Genomic DNA, 13549 nt, shown 5'->3' with positions numbered 1-13549 from the left:
TCTTTTTTTTACACAATTTACAAAATTCGATTGAATCCAGTTTATTTTTTCCCCACTGTGTTCAGTACGTGCACAGTGTGTTTAGCTTTTTAGTGACAGGCTTGTCGGCACCAGCCCCCAGTAAAACCAGAAACACCAAGTAAAACATGACGCATACCGCATCATGTGGTGCAGGTTAACGTGATTGGATAGCCGCAGAGATGCAATGCAAATAAGGCACTCAAACAACCGCCCTAAACCAGTAGAGTATACAGTTGCACCGTGTGACAGTACAGCAGCTACATATACAAAATATCCTAACACCTGGGTTTCCATTGTTTACTCTAAAAAATCAGGACAAATGGCATCCCTACAGCACCTCAATTGGGACGCGGGACAAAACCCCTAATATCGGGATGATCCCAATTTTATCGGGATGTTTGGTCACCCTATCCTATAGCAAAGGCAAGGCTGGCAGCGCCAACGCTGACTACGACACAGGGTAGTCCGACAGCGGAACTACTGCTTCCTTTGGCTGGGCAGCTCTCAAAGGCAACCCTGGCAGAGGAAATTCTGGCAGTGAGGCGGGGCAGGCAATGCTGGCAGCTGCGGGACAGGCCAAGATGGGACCCTCGGGAGACGACCGCTGGAGAGAACCTCTGGGAGGTAATGGCTCTGGGCACTGCAGATGTGGATGTTCAACTGGCTCCCCACAGCAGCGCCTGTTGAGGTTTGCCTTGCTGTTGTCCTGTAGATTCCATAGCCCACGGCGCTTCTTCCAGTTGCACTGGAGACAGCGAGGCTTCTCTCTCTCATACTGGAGACAGGGGCTTCTCCCTCTCATGCTGGAGAAAGCAGAGTGTGGCTCTCCCTCGGTCACTGGAGACTGATGTGGCTCTGCTGTTCCTCAGTCACTCAAGTCAGTAACAGCTCCCTCTCTGGGCCTCCCTTCTTGGCTTAACTCCAGGACCGTCTGCTCCTTCCCTTCCTGCTATTCCAGCATGATGGTAGCTCCTCTTCACCCTGAATAGTTGCACAGCTGTTATTACATGTTACGTCACCACATCCCTTTGCATGTGTTGTATACATGTTGTCCCTCGTTTTACTAAACACAGTACATTCTTTCCCCACCACCATTTATTTTTGGCCTGTCATTTGTTTATTTATTTTATTTTTTTTAAATCTGGGAAATTCGCCACCCACTGTTTTAACAGCTGCAGAAAAAAATTGCAATAATATTACGCAACAGAGAAAAGCAAGTTTCCAATAGAGGAACAGGGTTTATTGTGGAGGGGAGGGGGTTAGTTAGAGGCCAGGGGGACAGGAGGGGTGGTGGAGTTCGTTGGCACAGTTTTGAAATCTTGCTCAATCCTGTTATATTTTAGTGGCTATGTACAGGTCCAGACGGTCAGTGCCTCTGTGTTGTTGTCTCAGCTCACAGTCCACACAGCTCTCACATACTGCATTTGAATCTTCAGACAAGAGCCGCTTTCTATCCGATCATGGTGCTGGATAAGGGGGAGAACTACACCAACCTGAAGGATTTCAGTGAGGAGGCCAGGCACAGGGAGCAACATGAGTCTGCAATGGGGAGCTCTGATGTACTCAGCGAGCCAGGTGAGGGGAGAGATACTGTGTGTGTAAATGTGTCTGTCCATCTCTCTGTCTGTCTGTCTGTCTGTCTGTCTTTGTGTGTGTGTGTGTCTATTTGAGAGTGTGTGTGTGTGTGTGTGTGTGTGTGTGTGTGGTGTGTGTGTGTGTGTGTGTGTGTGTGCGTTCCTGTCTGTCTGACTGTATGTCTATCTGTCTGACTTTAAAAAGTGTCTGGCAGTCTATCTGTCTCTTTCTTTGTGTTTATCTATATCTATCTGTCTATCTAAATGTGAAATGTAGAGACTGTCAGTGTACATTTTAAATCAATCTACAATGACTATCTACATGAATATATCCATTTGTCTATGTGTCAGTTAATCTGTCTATGTAACTTACATAAGTTTTACCTTTGCAGTTCTGATTGTTTTTGAAGGGCTTTCATCAGTGTACTGCTCTGAAAAGCCTCACAACAATTCAATACAATTCAGTTCTGCCCCGACACTCCACACAGCAGCTTGCTAACATGTAAATCTACCCAATTCAGTTCTGCTCCGACACTCCACACAGCAGCTTGCTAACATGTAAATCTATCCAATTCAGTTCTGCACCGACACTCCACACAGCAGCTTGCTAACATGTAAATCTATCCAATTCAGTCCTGCTCCGAAACTCCACACAGCAGCTTGCTAACATGACAGCCTATCCAATTTCATGATTTAATTCCCAAAGAGATATTCAAATTACTTCAATTTTCCTAACATTCAATTACTTTCCTGCTTAATTCCATGGGGTGTCTGTCCTGTGCTTCTAAGAGTTAAGAAAATGGGTTTTAAAGACAGTTAGCACTCCTTTAAAGGAAGGCTGTGATAGTGTTACAAAAGCTAATAAGAAGTAAGAGAATGGATTTTAAAGATAGTTAGCACTCTATGGTATGAGGGGGCATGTAAACAAATACATTCCAGGTAGTATTGAATGTGAAAAAACAAAGAAGGTTTATATAAAAGTAACAGAAAACTGCGAGGGGATTGTGGTAAGGGATTAAATACATACAACACATAGAGCGCTGATTTGTTCTTTAGCTGACAGCACTGAAAACAGGTCGGAGAAGGAGGAAGCACATGTAGCTTCTCTACTCTGCAAGCAGGTCATGTTGTACTGAGTAAAACAAGAACAAAAACAAACAAAGTGAGCACTTAAAAACAATAATCCCTCTCCCTCTCCCTTTTCTTTTCCTTCTCTCCTCTTCCTCCTCTCCCCTCTCCCCTCACTCCTCACTCCTCAGCGCATACTCCTCCACGCCCCTGTAGTCAGTGGAACACCAATCCCTGTATCACAGGTGTTCTTAACCTTCACATGACATGACATGACAAGTGAGGTTGATTTGCTGCAATCTGCTGTCGGGAGGCTGAAACCCCTTTGACTCATCACACACTCATTTAAAGGGAGGCAATGATAGTGTTAATAAAGCTAATTTGAGGTAAGGGAATGGGTTTTAAAGAAGCCGTGGTTAGCACTCCTATCACATGTGCCCTCCATTATTCTCTGTTACAGTTCCTACTCAGATCGTTGTTATCTGGCACATTGACTATTGCACCAAAAACTTTGTTCTGAATAACCCCCTCAAAGCTGATCATTCTGAGGTGGGGAAGCATATTAGCATGGCATTGTGTGCTGAAACCCACAGGTGAAGCATTGCACATCAAGACATGTGCAACTGTGATATGCTTCCCCTCATCAGAAAAACAGAAATCTGCCTTAATGAGTCTTTTCAGAAGCTGGCATAGTTTGTAATCCTGGTGAATAATGAACCAAGCAGAAACAGCAACACAGAACATGAGTGTGCTATAGGATATTAATGTATGTTTCCAAGTGTTCGGTGGCAGCCTAGATTCATGTGGAAAGTTTATTTCATTCACACATGTGCTCTTTGCTGTGTTAGGGCTGAAATATGACCAAACAAACAAAACACAGACGAAAACCTGATATTAACACACTTAATCTGTTTGTATATAAACTGTTGTGTTTTAAGCATTTTGTCATGTACACTCTGAGTGTGAGATCTACACTCTCAGTGACATTATAAGTGTAATTGAGATCTACACTCTCAGTGACATTATAAGTGTAATTGAGATCTACACTCAGTGACATTATAAATGTAATTGAAATCTACACTCTCAGTGACATTATAAATGTAATTGTGATCTACACTCTGTGACATTATAAGTGTAATTGAGATCTACACTCTCAGTGACAATATAAGTGTAATTGAGAGCTACACTCAGTGACATTATAAATGTAATTGAGATCTACACTCAGTGACATTATAAATGTAATTGAGATCTACACTCTCAGTGACATTATAAATGTAATTGAGATCTACACTCAGTGACATTATAAGTGTAATTGAGATCTACACTCAGGGACATTATAAATGTAATTGAGATCTACACTCTGTGACATTATAAGTGTAATTGAGATCTACACTCTCAGTGACATTATAAGTGTAATTGAGAGCTACACTCAGTGACATTATAAATGTAATTGAGATCTACACTCAGTGACATTATAAATGTAATTGAGATCTACACTCAGTGACATTATAAGTGTAATTGAGATCTACACTCAGGGACATTATAAGTGTAGCTGATGCTCAGGGGTTCCAATGGGGATGTCAATAACCTGATGTATTGTACATGATGTACACAGCTATGTCTCAGTGGTTGTTGTATTTCTGCCAGTGCTGTGTCTCAATCACAGAACAAACATTGCTCAACAGATTTGGAACTAGGGGGAATTCCAGTTCGTCCATAAGCCTGAATAAAGAAACAAATACTAACTTTCTCTAAGAACCCAGATTAGTGCACTGAATCATCATCTCGCATTTCACAACATTCCTGTAGAGATTCGGTACGGTGAGGTACGGTGCGGTGTTGTGAAATAACAAGTTCATTAAAATAACTAGATTCAAGACTGGCCTGGTCTTTCTTTCTTTCTTTCGTTCTTTCTTTCTTTCTTTCTTTTTTCTTTCTTTCTTTCTTTCTTTCTTTGATGACAATTATCCCAGTTAAAATCACCACCACCTACAGAAAAACCAAAGTAAACGGAAAAAAAGCTACTCCAAGCAGCGTGCTGCTTCTCCCTCATACAATGCAAGGGGTAACCCAGTAAACATTGTAGGCCCAACGTAACGCCTGATGTTGTGCCAACGTTGGGCCAATGTTATGATGTTTACCGGGCACGCACAGCTACGGAGCAGACGACTAGCTGAATCTGTCAGTCCTAGCATTCAATGTAAATACATATTTCTTTGACTTTAATAATAAAAAAAAAAAATATATATATATATATATATATATATATATATATATATATATATATATATATATATATATATATATATAATATATATATATATATATATTAAAATGTATTATTATAACTTTGAAGCAATTACTGGCCTGGATTTAGGAAGATATTCGTGCAGATGATATATAATAAAGTTGCAAGCGTACCTTGTGTACTGTATTAGAAAACATACAGCCAAGGATTTATTCTTACATTCACAAACACACAAACTATAAAAGTGTATGAATGTTTTAGAACCCGCAGTGTAGAAATGATTGATTGTACTCAGGGACATTGGTAAACTGTTTTATTTCAGTGCAATACTTGTTTTCAGCAGTAATCAGTTTGAGGTGATTGGGGCACCTGTGCTACCAGTTTTTTCAGCTCAATAACAGACAACCATGTGTAATTATTTCTCTCACCTTTTATTTTTATGACTAAATCTTGTAATAAATTTGTGAGTTAAGTCTGATTAACTAAGCGATTTTCTGTCAATCTTAGTTAGATCGTGTTTCTATCTGTATTCTTGAGGTGAAACAGTGGATGGAATAAGTATTACTTATTTTTCCTGCCATATATATCTCTTGTGAATACATTTGCTAAATTGGATTTTTTTTTTAATGGCTATTTTTCACTCTACCAAGTATTGTTAAGTCCGAATGTGGCCTGCTGATATGTGAGAAGCCTACTGGTTTCTTACACATTCTCTCCAGATCAAATGCTCACTCGGTGGACAATGTGGGGCACTGATGGCTGGCTCACAGCAGAAACATCACCTACATTCAATTGAAATGATACAATAGCATAAAATCTCAGCACAGTCAAAATCTATGACTAAAATATATATATATATATATATATATATATATATATATATATATATATATATATATATATATATATATGTTCTTTTTCTAAGAACTAAAGTGAATTTCAGAGGGCTTGCATTTTGCTCAACAGGTGAGTAATCAAAATGCAAAACTCAACATATAACTCTAGTTTACATCATATTTTGCATAATTATGGATCACTTCAATTATTTGTTTTTAAAATAATGTTCTAGATGGGATTTTAATCTCAAAAAGTACCCAGAATAATTGTGTGTGAGATTTGATGAATTACAGAATTAATTTTAAGTTTATGGATATTGAAAACATTTGGCCACTGGAGTTCTGATCAAAAAACATTTATTAGATTTGTGCAGAAGCCTCCTCCTGTAGTTTCAGCTGTGTTGGCTGCTTCTTGGTTTGGGGTGGAGGTGGAGGTGGAGGTGAGGAGAGGACTGGCAGGACCTGATCCCAGGCTGAATGAGTTGCCTTTTGTTTTGAGGGTAGTGTGTACTCCCCTTTTCATCTGAAGAAAAGTAGTTCCTAGTTAGTCTTTTATATATATATATATATATATATATATATATATATATATATATATATATATATATATATATATATACTGTATATTATATACTGTATGTGTCTGGCCTAGGTTTACTTCTTCCGAACCATCTACACTCGAACAGATCTTACGAACAGATCTACACTCTCAGTGACATTATAAGTGTAATTGAGTGTAAAAGTATAAGAACTCAGATTAGAGTGCTGAATCATCATTTCACATTTCACAACATTCTTGTAGAGATTTGGTACAGTGAGATACGGTGCTTTGTTGTGAAATAACAGGTTGATTAGATTTAAGACTGGCCTTTCTTTCTTTCTTTCTTTCTTTCTTTCTTTCTTTCTTTCTTTCTTTCTTTCTTTCTTTCTTTGATATAGTTTCTGTTAAATTTTTCCTTCGAATTCTGATTGAGCCTTTCTAAGTTCTGAATGAATATTACTTCTGCACTGGAATTACATTGAAACTGCAATTTGAGATCACTAGACTAGACTGTACTGCAATTACACTGGTTTTATGAGATGAAAGAGAAAACGGTAAAATGAGCTATAGAGTCCCCTTATAAAAGTATAATAAAGCACAGTGAAAGCATGGTAAAACATTGACAAGCAATGTAAAGAATAGTGATGAATGGTAATGCATATTTTAAAAAAAAAAAAAAAAAAACATGGTACACTAACGTTTATAAACGATTCTCCCAGTAAAAGCACAGCAAAGTGTAATGAAGCACAGTGAAAGCATGGTAAAGCATTTTCTAGACCAAAAGCACAGCATAACCATGGGAAAATCATAGTAAAACTGCAAAAATGCCAGGGTACATTTTTATAAGGATACTCTTTTATTATTCTCATGTAAATTTCTGTAATAATCAAGTCCATGGTTCAGTGTGAGATACAAACTGATTTTCCCCCACTCAGCGGGGTAGATGCTCTGTCCTCAGATTTTATCCTATAGCACCCTGGCAGTCGTGTAGTTTTAAGTAAAGAAGTAGTTAAACTAACCTATGTGGTGCTCCAGGCCGGGCAGTGGCATGGTCAGCATTAAGGTAGCAGAGACACCTTTAGTAGATTACGTGCATGTCAGTCTTGTGGCCATGCAGAATTGTGGGTAAAAGATTAATCAAAAGAGATCTGCACATCATTAAATGCATCAAGTCTCTTTATAATATAATAATCTGGAACATGCCTTGACTTTAACCCTTTGTACAGCCAGGGTGTGCTTATCACAGGTGAGCAGGAGTGAGTAAACGCTTTACTCCTTAAATGAGCTATTCTATTGTAGATGTATGGATGTAGTGTTTGTGTTGCTCTGATGTTGAAGTGTCCAGCTCCCTGTCGTTGCAGTTCTGCCCTATCTGAAGTCTTCCCGGGGAGGCTGTTCCAGATACATTATCCTGCTGCTCACAGTGCTGGGCTGCCTGTCGCTGGCTATCAACATCGCACTGGGAGTGATCTGTAAGCATGCAATGCAGCGACACACTATTCTGTGCCTTTTATTAACTGCTAGTCAATATCCTATCATAGACACAATGCAGTCCAACACAATTCCTTACCTCTTATTAGCTTTATTAACACTACCACTGCTCCCCTTTAAAGGAGCGTTGACCATGTTTAAAATCCATTCTATTATTTCTTATTATCTTTTCTAACAGTATCACTGGGAGTATTATGATTTAATTTCTTACCTAAGGGTTCATTCTTAAAAAGAAAAGTATCAGATCTTATCATATAATGTACCTAATTTACCGATCTTGAATTTTAGTAGCTTCAATATACTGTATGTTTGAAGTTATCATCTGCTCGGTGTCTGCACCTACATACCGACCTTTTCCTAGTTTTGTTTTAACATAATCTTCAGGTCCGAACAATACCAGGGTCATGTTGATTAATCTCATGAAAATGAACAAGCATTCCGACATTTGGGTTGTAAAAAAATAAATAAAAAAACGTTTCTAACTCATAGATGTCACATCCTAAAATATATTGTTACAAAATACTTGTTTCATGCAATTCGTGGAACAGGAATGCATTTATTATTATTATTATTATTATTATTATTATTATATATTATTATTATTATTATTATTATTATTATTATTATTATTATTATGTTTTTTTTATTTTTTTTATACTGTGCCTATAGAAAGTCTACACCCCCTTGAACTTTTTTCACATTGAGTTGTGTCAGTGCCTCAGAGTTTCATGCGTTAAATGAGGATTTTTTTTCCACTTATCTACACAAAATACTCCACACTGTTAAGGGGAAAAAATACATATATTAAAAATACAAAACTAGAAGATCATAACTGGATAAGTCGCCACCCCCCTGAGTTAATACTTTGTGGAGGCACCTTTGGCAGCAATTACAGCTGTGACTCTATTGGGATAGGTCTCTACAAACTTTGCACACCTAGATTTGGCAATATTTGACCATTGTTCTTTACAAAACTGTTCAAGCTCTGTCAAGTTCCTTGGAGAGCATTGATGGACAGAAATCTTCAAGTCATGCCACAAATTTTCAATTGGATTTAGGTTAGGGCTCTGCTTGGGCCATGCAAGGACATTTACCTTTTTGTTCCTTTGCCACTCCAGTGTAGCTTTGGTTGCGTGCTTTGGGTCATTGTCATGCTGAAAGGTAAACTGCCATCTAACTTTAAGCTTTCTTGCAGAGGGCAGCAGGTTTTCATCAAGGACTTCTCTGTACTTTGCTCCATTCATTTTCCCTTCTATCCTGACAAATACCCAAGTCCCTGCTAATGGGAGAAATGGCCATAACATGATGCTACGGCCACCATGCTTCACAGTAGGGATGGTGTTCTTTGGGTTTGATGCGCTGTGTTGGGTTTGCTCCAAACATGACGCTTTGCATTTAGGCCAAAAAGTTCCATTTTAGTTTAGTCAGACCAAAAAACACTACAATTTAACACAGGTGGAGGACACTTAACTTGGTGTGTGATTTTGAAGGCGATTGGTTACACCTGAGCTAATTTAGGATTGCTATTACAAAGGGGGTGGACACTTATCCAACCAAGTTATTTCAGTTTTTATTTTTAATTAATGTTGTGCACATTTCTAGAATCTTTTTTTCACTTGGAAGTTGTGGTGTACATAAATGAAAAAAAATATATTTTAATGCATTTTAATTCCAGGCTATAAGGCAACAAAAGGTGAACATTTTGAAAGGGGGTGCAGATTTCTATAGGCAGTGTATATATTATGTATATAGTGTTCTTTTTTATACAGTTTGTCATTTGCAAACTGTATAATTCTTCAGATTAACCCCTGGTCTGTTTAATGTCCTGCTCAAGAGAAACATATCTCTCTCCATCTCCCCTCCACTCCTCTCTCTCCCTCTCCTCCTTTCACCCTCCTCTGTCTCTTCCTTGTCCTCTCTCATCTCTCCTCCCCTACCCTCTCCCTCTCCCACTCTCCCCTCTCCCTCCAGTGTACAGGAACGCTGGTCACAACTGTAAGTCTGTGCGGCCGGGTAATGCCATCAATGAGCTAAGAAAATTATCGGATTGCACCAGCGAAAAGAGCCAGGAGCAGCTGAATTACTCTGACCTCCTGGGGCACTACAGCAAACTGTGTAGGCTCTACACAGCCTTGAACCCACAGTGTCCAGGGTTAGAGGAAGCAGGTAAGAAATGGGGAGAGAAGAGAGGGGAAGATACAGATTCTGTTTTTATTTTTTGAGTCATTAAATAAAACAGGTAATTTGCAAGGAACTTAAACTTTAAATGCCTGCGTGTGTCTCCCTGTCTCCCTGTGTCTATCGGTCTCTGTGTGTCTCTCTCTGTGCCTTTGTATCTCTTTTGCATTCATTGCTTTTGAACATAAAAAAAACCTTTTCAGAATTTCAGAATACCTTTTTAAATCATAAATATGTATTTTAAATCTGATCAGGGTGGCAAATCCTGTAAACATCAACTATGACTAGGATTGTGGATATTGGAATGTTTTACTGTTCTATTCTTTTATTTTGAATTATGTTTGTCCTGTTTGAATGATATATTGATTTTCTAATATTATTTCTTGCCGCCTTCCTGCAGGACCACCTTGAATTGAAATGTATATCTCAAGGGTTCTATCCTGGTTAAATAAAATAAATAAAACACATTTGAAATTTGAATTTGAATTTGAGTCTCTAACTGTTTCAGGCTGATGGCTCAAGGTTTAGTTAAGGTTATTATTATTATTATTATTATTATTATTATTATTATTATTATTATTATTATTATTATTATAAAAGATATAAAGGATCAGTAACATATATTTGTTTTAATAAATCTAACATTAATAATTAATAATGAGGTCTCTCTCTCTCTCTCTCTCTCTCTCTCTCTCTCTCTCTCTCTCTCTCTCTCTCTCTCTCTCCAGGTAAGGTGTGCCGCCCCTGCCCTGAGAAGTGGATACAGCACTTGAAGACATGCTTCTTCTTCTCATCAGGCCGTCTGGACTGGGAGGAGAGCAGGGAGAACTGCACGGCGCTAGGGGGGCAGCTGGCTGTGCTGCACACACAGGAGGAGCATGTGAGACACGAACCGCAGAGACCCAACCTGTAGTGTTTACAACAGAACCTCACAGTTACCAACACCACACTTTGAGCATGCAATCACTCAACTATGTGTACCAGATAGGCTCTGCTATAAGCAGCGTGCTGGCCATGAAGCAAAATTAGTGTACCAGCAATTGTATCCAGATAGAGGTGAGGCAGATTCCATACAAGTACAGACAATTCTACTAGAAACATTTTAGTTGTAAATAAAACTCAAGGTTTTTTCTTCAAGCCAAAGGAAGCTGAATGAATAAGCAAGCTGCGCAAATGCATTTTGTTTAAAATAAAGTAAAAACAAGTACTAGGTTAACCTAGGTTAAATGTAGCCTTGTCAAAAAGACGGCTGGAGTGGGGGACGTCAGACCAAAAACAGGAATCAGGAAATTAACAAAGAGAGAGGTGGAGTTGGGTGGATCTGAGTGAATGGTCTCGCTCAGCATTTAATAGTGCACAGACAGACAGAAAATGAAAGGTTGCAAGACAAACAAAAACACAGGACACAGCACATTCGCCAAAACAAAGAGATGAAACAAAAACAGACTAATACTAAACAAACACGGTGAGCTGATGTTTTTAACTATTACTATTATTATTCTTCTTATTATTATTATTATTATTGCCTCCATCTCCAATCCCGTTCTCCACTCAACAAACACACAACCCCGAGTGAGTGAAAACATACAGCTGTACCAAGACTTGATTGCTAATCAATCATTCAATTGGAGTCGCGGTACAACTGCACGTGAATTAATAAAGTGCAATTCCCCGTGCTCACATATTATTACATTTTACTTGCACGTGAAGTGCTGTGCAATCCTTGTGCCTAAATACAAATATATATTTTAAACACTTGTGTTACACAGACCTGTTTATATCCCTTGTACCAATGACAATGGGGGGGGGGGGGGGTAGGAGAAGCTATTCCTGAGTACTATCTTCCATTGTGTGATTTATAGTAAGTTAATACGCTGCGGTCATCTTACAATATACAATTCTGATGTTTTGTTTTTCTTTCTTTTGCATACATATGTGCCTGTGTATCTCTGTGTGTGTCTCTGCATGTGTGCGTGTCCTTGCCTGTCCCTGTATGTCCCTGTGTGTGTGTATGCCTCAGGATTTCCTGGAGAAGGCAGCGAAAGAGATAACAGGGACCTGGGACTTTCACTACTGGATTGGACTGAATGACAAGGACAAGGAGGGAGACTGGAAATGGGTCGATGGAACTGCAGTCAACAAAACGTGAGGGGGAGAGAGGGAGGGAAAGAGTGGCAAGGAAGACTGGGTGAATTCAAACTTTTTGGCTGATAATGTATTTCTCTCTCACTCCATGTCTCTCCCTGTCCCCTTGCCCTCCTGTCTCTACATGTCTCTCCCCCTCTCTCCCTTCCTCCCTGTCCCCCCTGTCTACCCTGTCCCATCTGTCTTAGGTATTGGAACACTAATCTGAACGAGCCCAATAACCACGATGTGGACTCTCTGGAGGGGGAGGACTGTGCGGTGCTTAACTCCAACTCCCGCTCCTGGTTCGACGTGCCGTGTGGATACCGGTACAAGTGGATCTGCCAATCTCGTGCCGTCACTTTCGACCTGTGACCTACAGCAGTGACACAAACTAACTGACAGGGACCCTGCAAACCATCTGCACTGTCTTGGAGTTCAGCATCTCACCTGGAGAGAGAACCAGGGCCTCTTTAAAATCACTCTCTTAACTCTCATTAGCACCAGCAATATGACCACTGCTCCCTCTTTCAAGGAGCACTAACCAAAGTGTTTCTTAGCTGTTACTGGCTCTATTCCCAAAGCTTTTGACTCATGAGGTTTTTTTTCAAGAATGTTTTTTGAAAAAAAATTATGAAAAATAAAAAACATGTTTTGAATTTGTTTTTATTCCTGAAATTGTTCTGGGCTATTGATGGTTTTGTTATCAACAGCAAAGAACCGTTTCCTAAACTTGATTTTATTCAACAAAGTCTTCATTGTCTTTTCTCATGTATCATGCCTGCATGGCTATCCTGTTTCAGTGTATCTTTTGTCTCTTTGTAAAGTCTGTTCTCTATGTGTGTTGGGCGTAAAATGGTTATCCTGTCTCATTGTCCTGCTGAAAGCTGAATAAAACATTCAACTGAAGTCTGAACTGTTTTATTGATAACTTGTTTGTTTAATTGTATTTGCCTCCTATCTCAATACGTCTGGGGAATTGCTTCTGCAATTGTTATGAAACGTGGTACCATAGAACTTCTCATATCTGATCCTGTAAGATCTCATATCCTCTATTAACCAATGGATTTTTGCCATCCTAGGCAAATGAAATTTTGCTGCCCTCCCTGTGCATAATACATTGCATAATATTGTGCATAATACATTAAATACAGTGAAAAATTCACAATACATGATAGTAGCATGACATAGTAGCAACAACACAGTCGTTAATAACAGATATCAGGCTTAAAGTGCATGGAAAGCAAGAGAGAAACAGACAGGTCTTCAGACTTGCTTTAAAGCAGATATCTTGAGATTCTTAATTTGAGGTTTATATTCTACTAGAAGGAGTTCAGATTTGCTAGTGTTCAGCTGAAGAAAATTAGCAGACATTCAGGCCTTGATGTCGTGAATGCAAGCTGAGAGACAGACCATGGCAGAGGGGAGTCCAGGGTCGAGTTTTAAGTAGCATAGGAGTGAAACATGA

General features: G+C 39.1%; 1 protein-coding gene across 1 annotated transcript; it reads left to right on the top strand.

Annotated features, from left to right (window-relative positions):
• The first annotated feature begins 1363 nt into the window (after window positions 1-1363).
• si:ch73-86n18.1 (uncharacterized protein LOC564061 homolog) lies at window positions 1364-12990 on the top strand. Its single transcript, XM_041268208.1, has 6 exons — window positions 1364-1596; window positions 7650-7760; window positions 9751-9945; window positions 10686-10837; window positions 11978-12102; window positions 12291-12990. The coding sequence occupies exons 1-6, from the start codon at window positions 1482-1484 to the stop codon at window positions 12454-12456; spliced, it is 864 nt and encodes a 287-aa protein (XP_041124142.1). The 5' UTR covers window positions 1364-1481; the 3' UTR covers window positions 12457-12990.
• Window positions 12991-13549: the final 559 nt, after the last annotated feature.

The sequence above is a fragment of the Polyodon spathula genome, chromosome 13 (assembly GCF_017654505.1).
Source record: "Polyodon spathula isolate WHYD16114869_AA chromosome 13, ASM1765450v1, whole genome shotgun sequence".
NCBI lineage: Eukaryota > Metazoa > Chordata > Actinopteri > Acipenseriformes > Polyodontidae > Polyodon > Polyodon spathula.
This window is presented reverse-complemented; position numbering and strand designations above follow the sequence as displayed.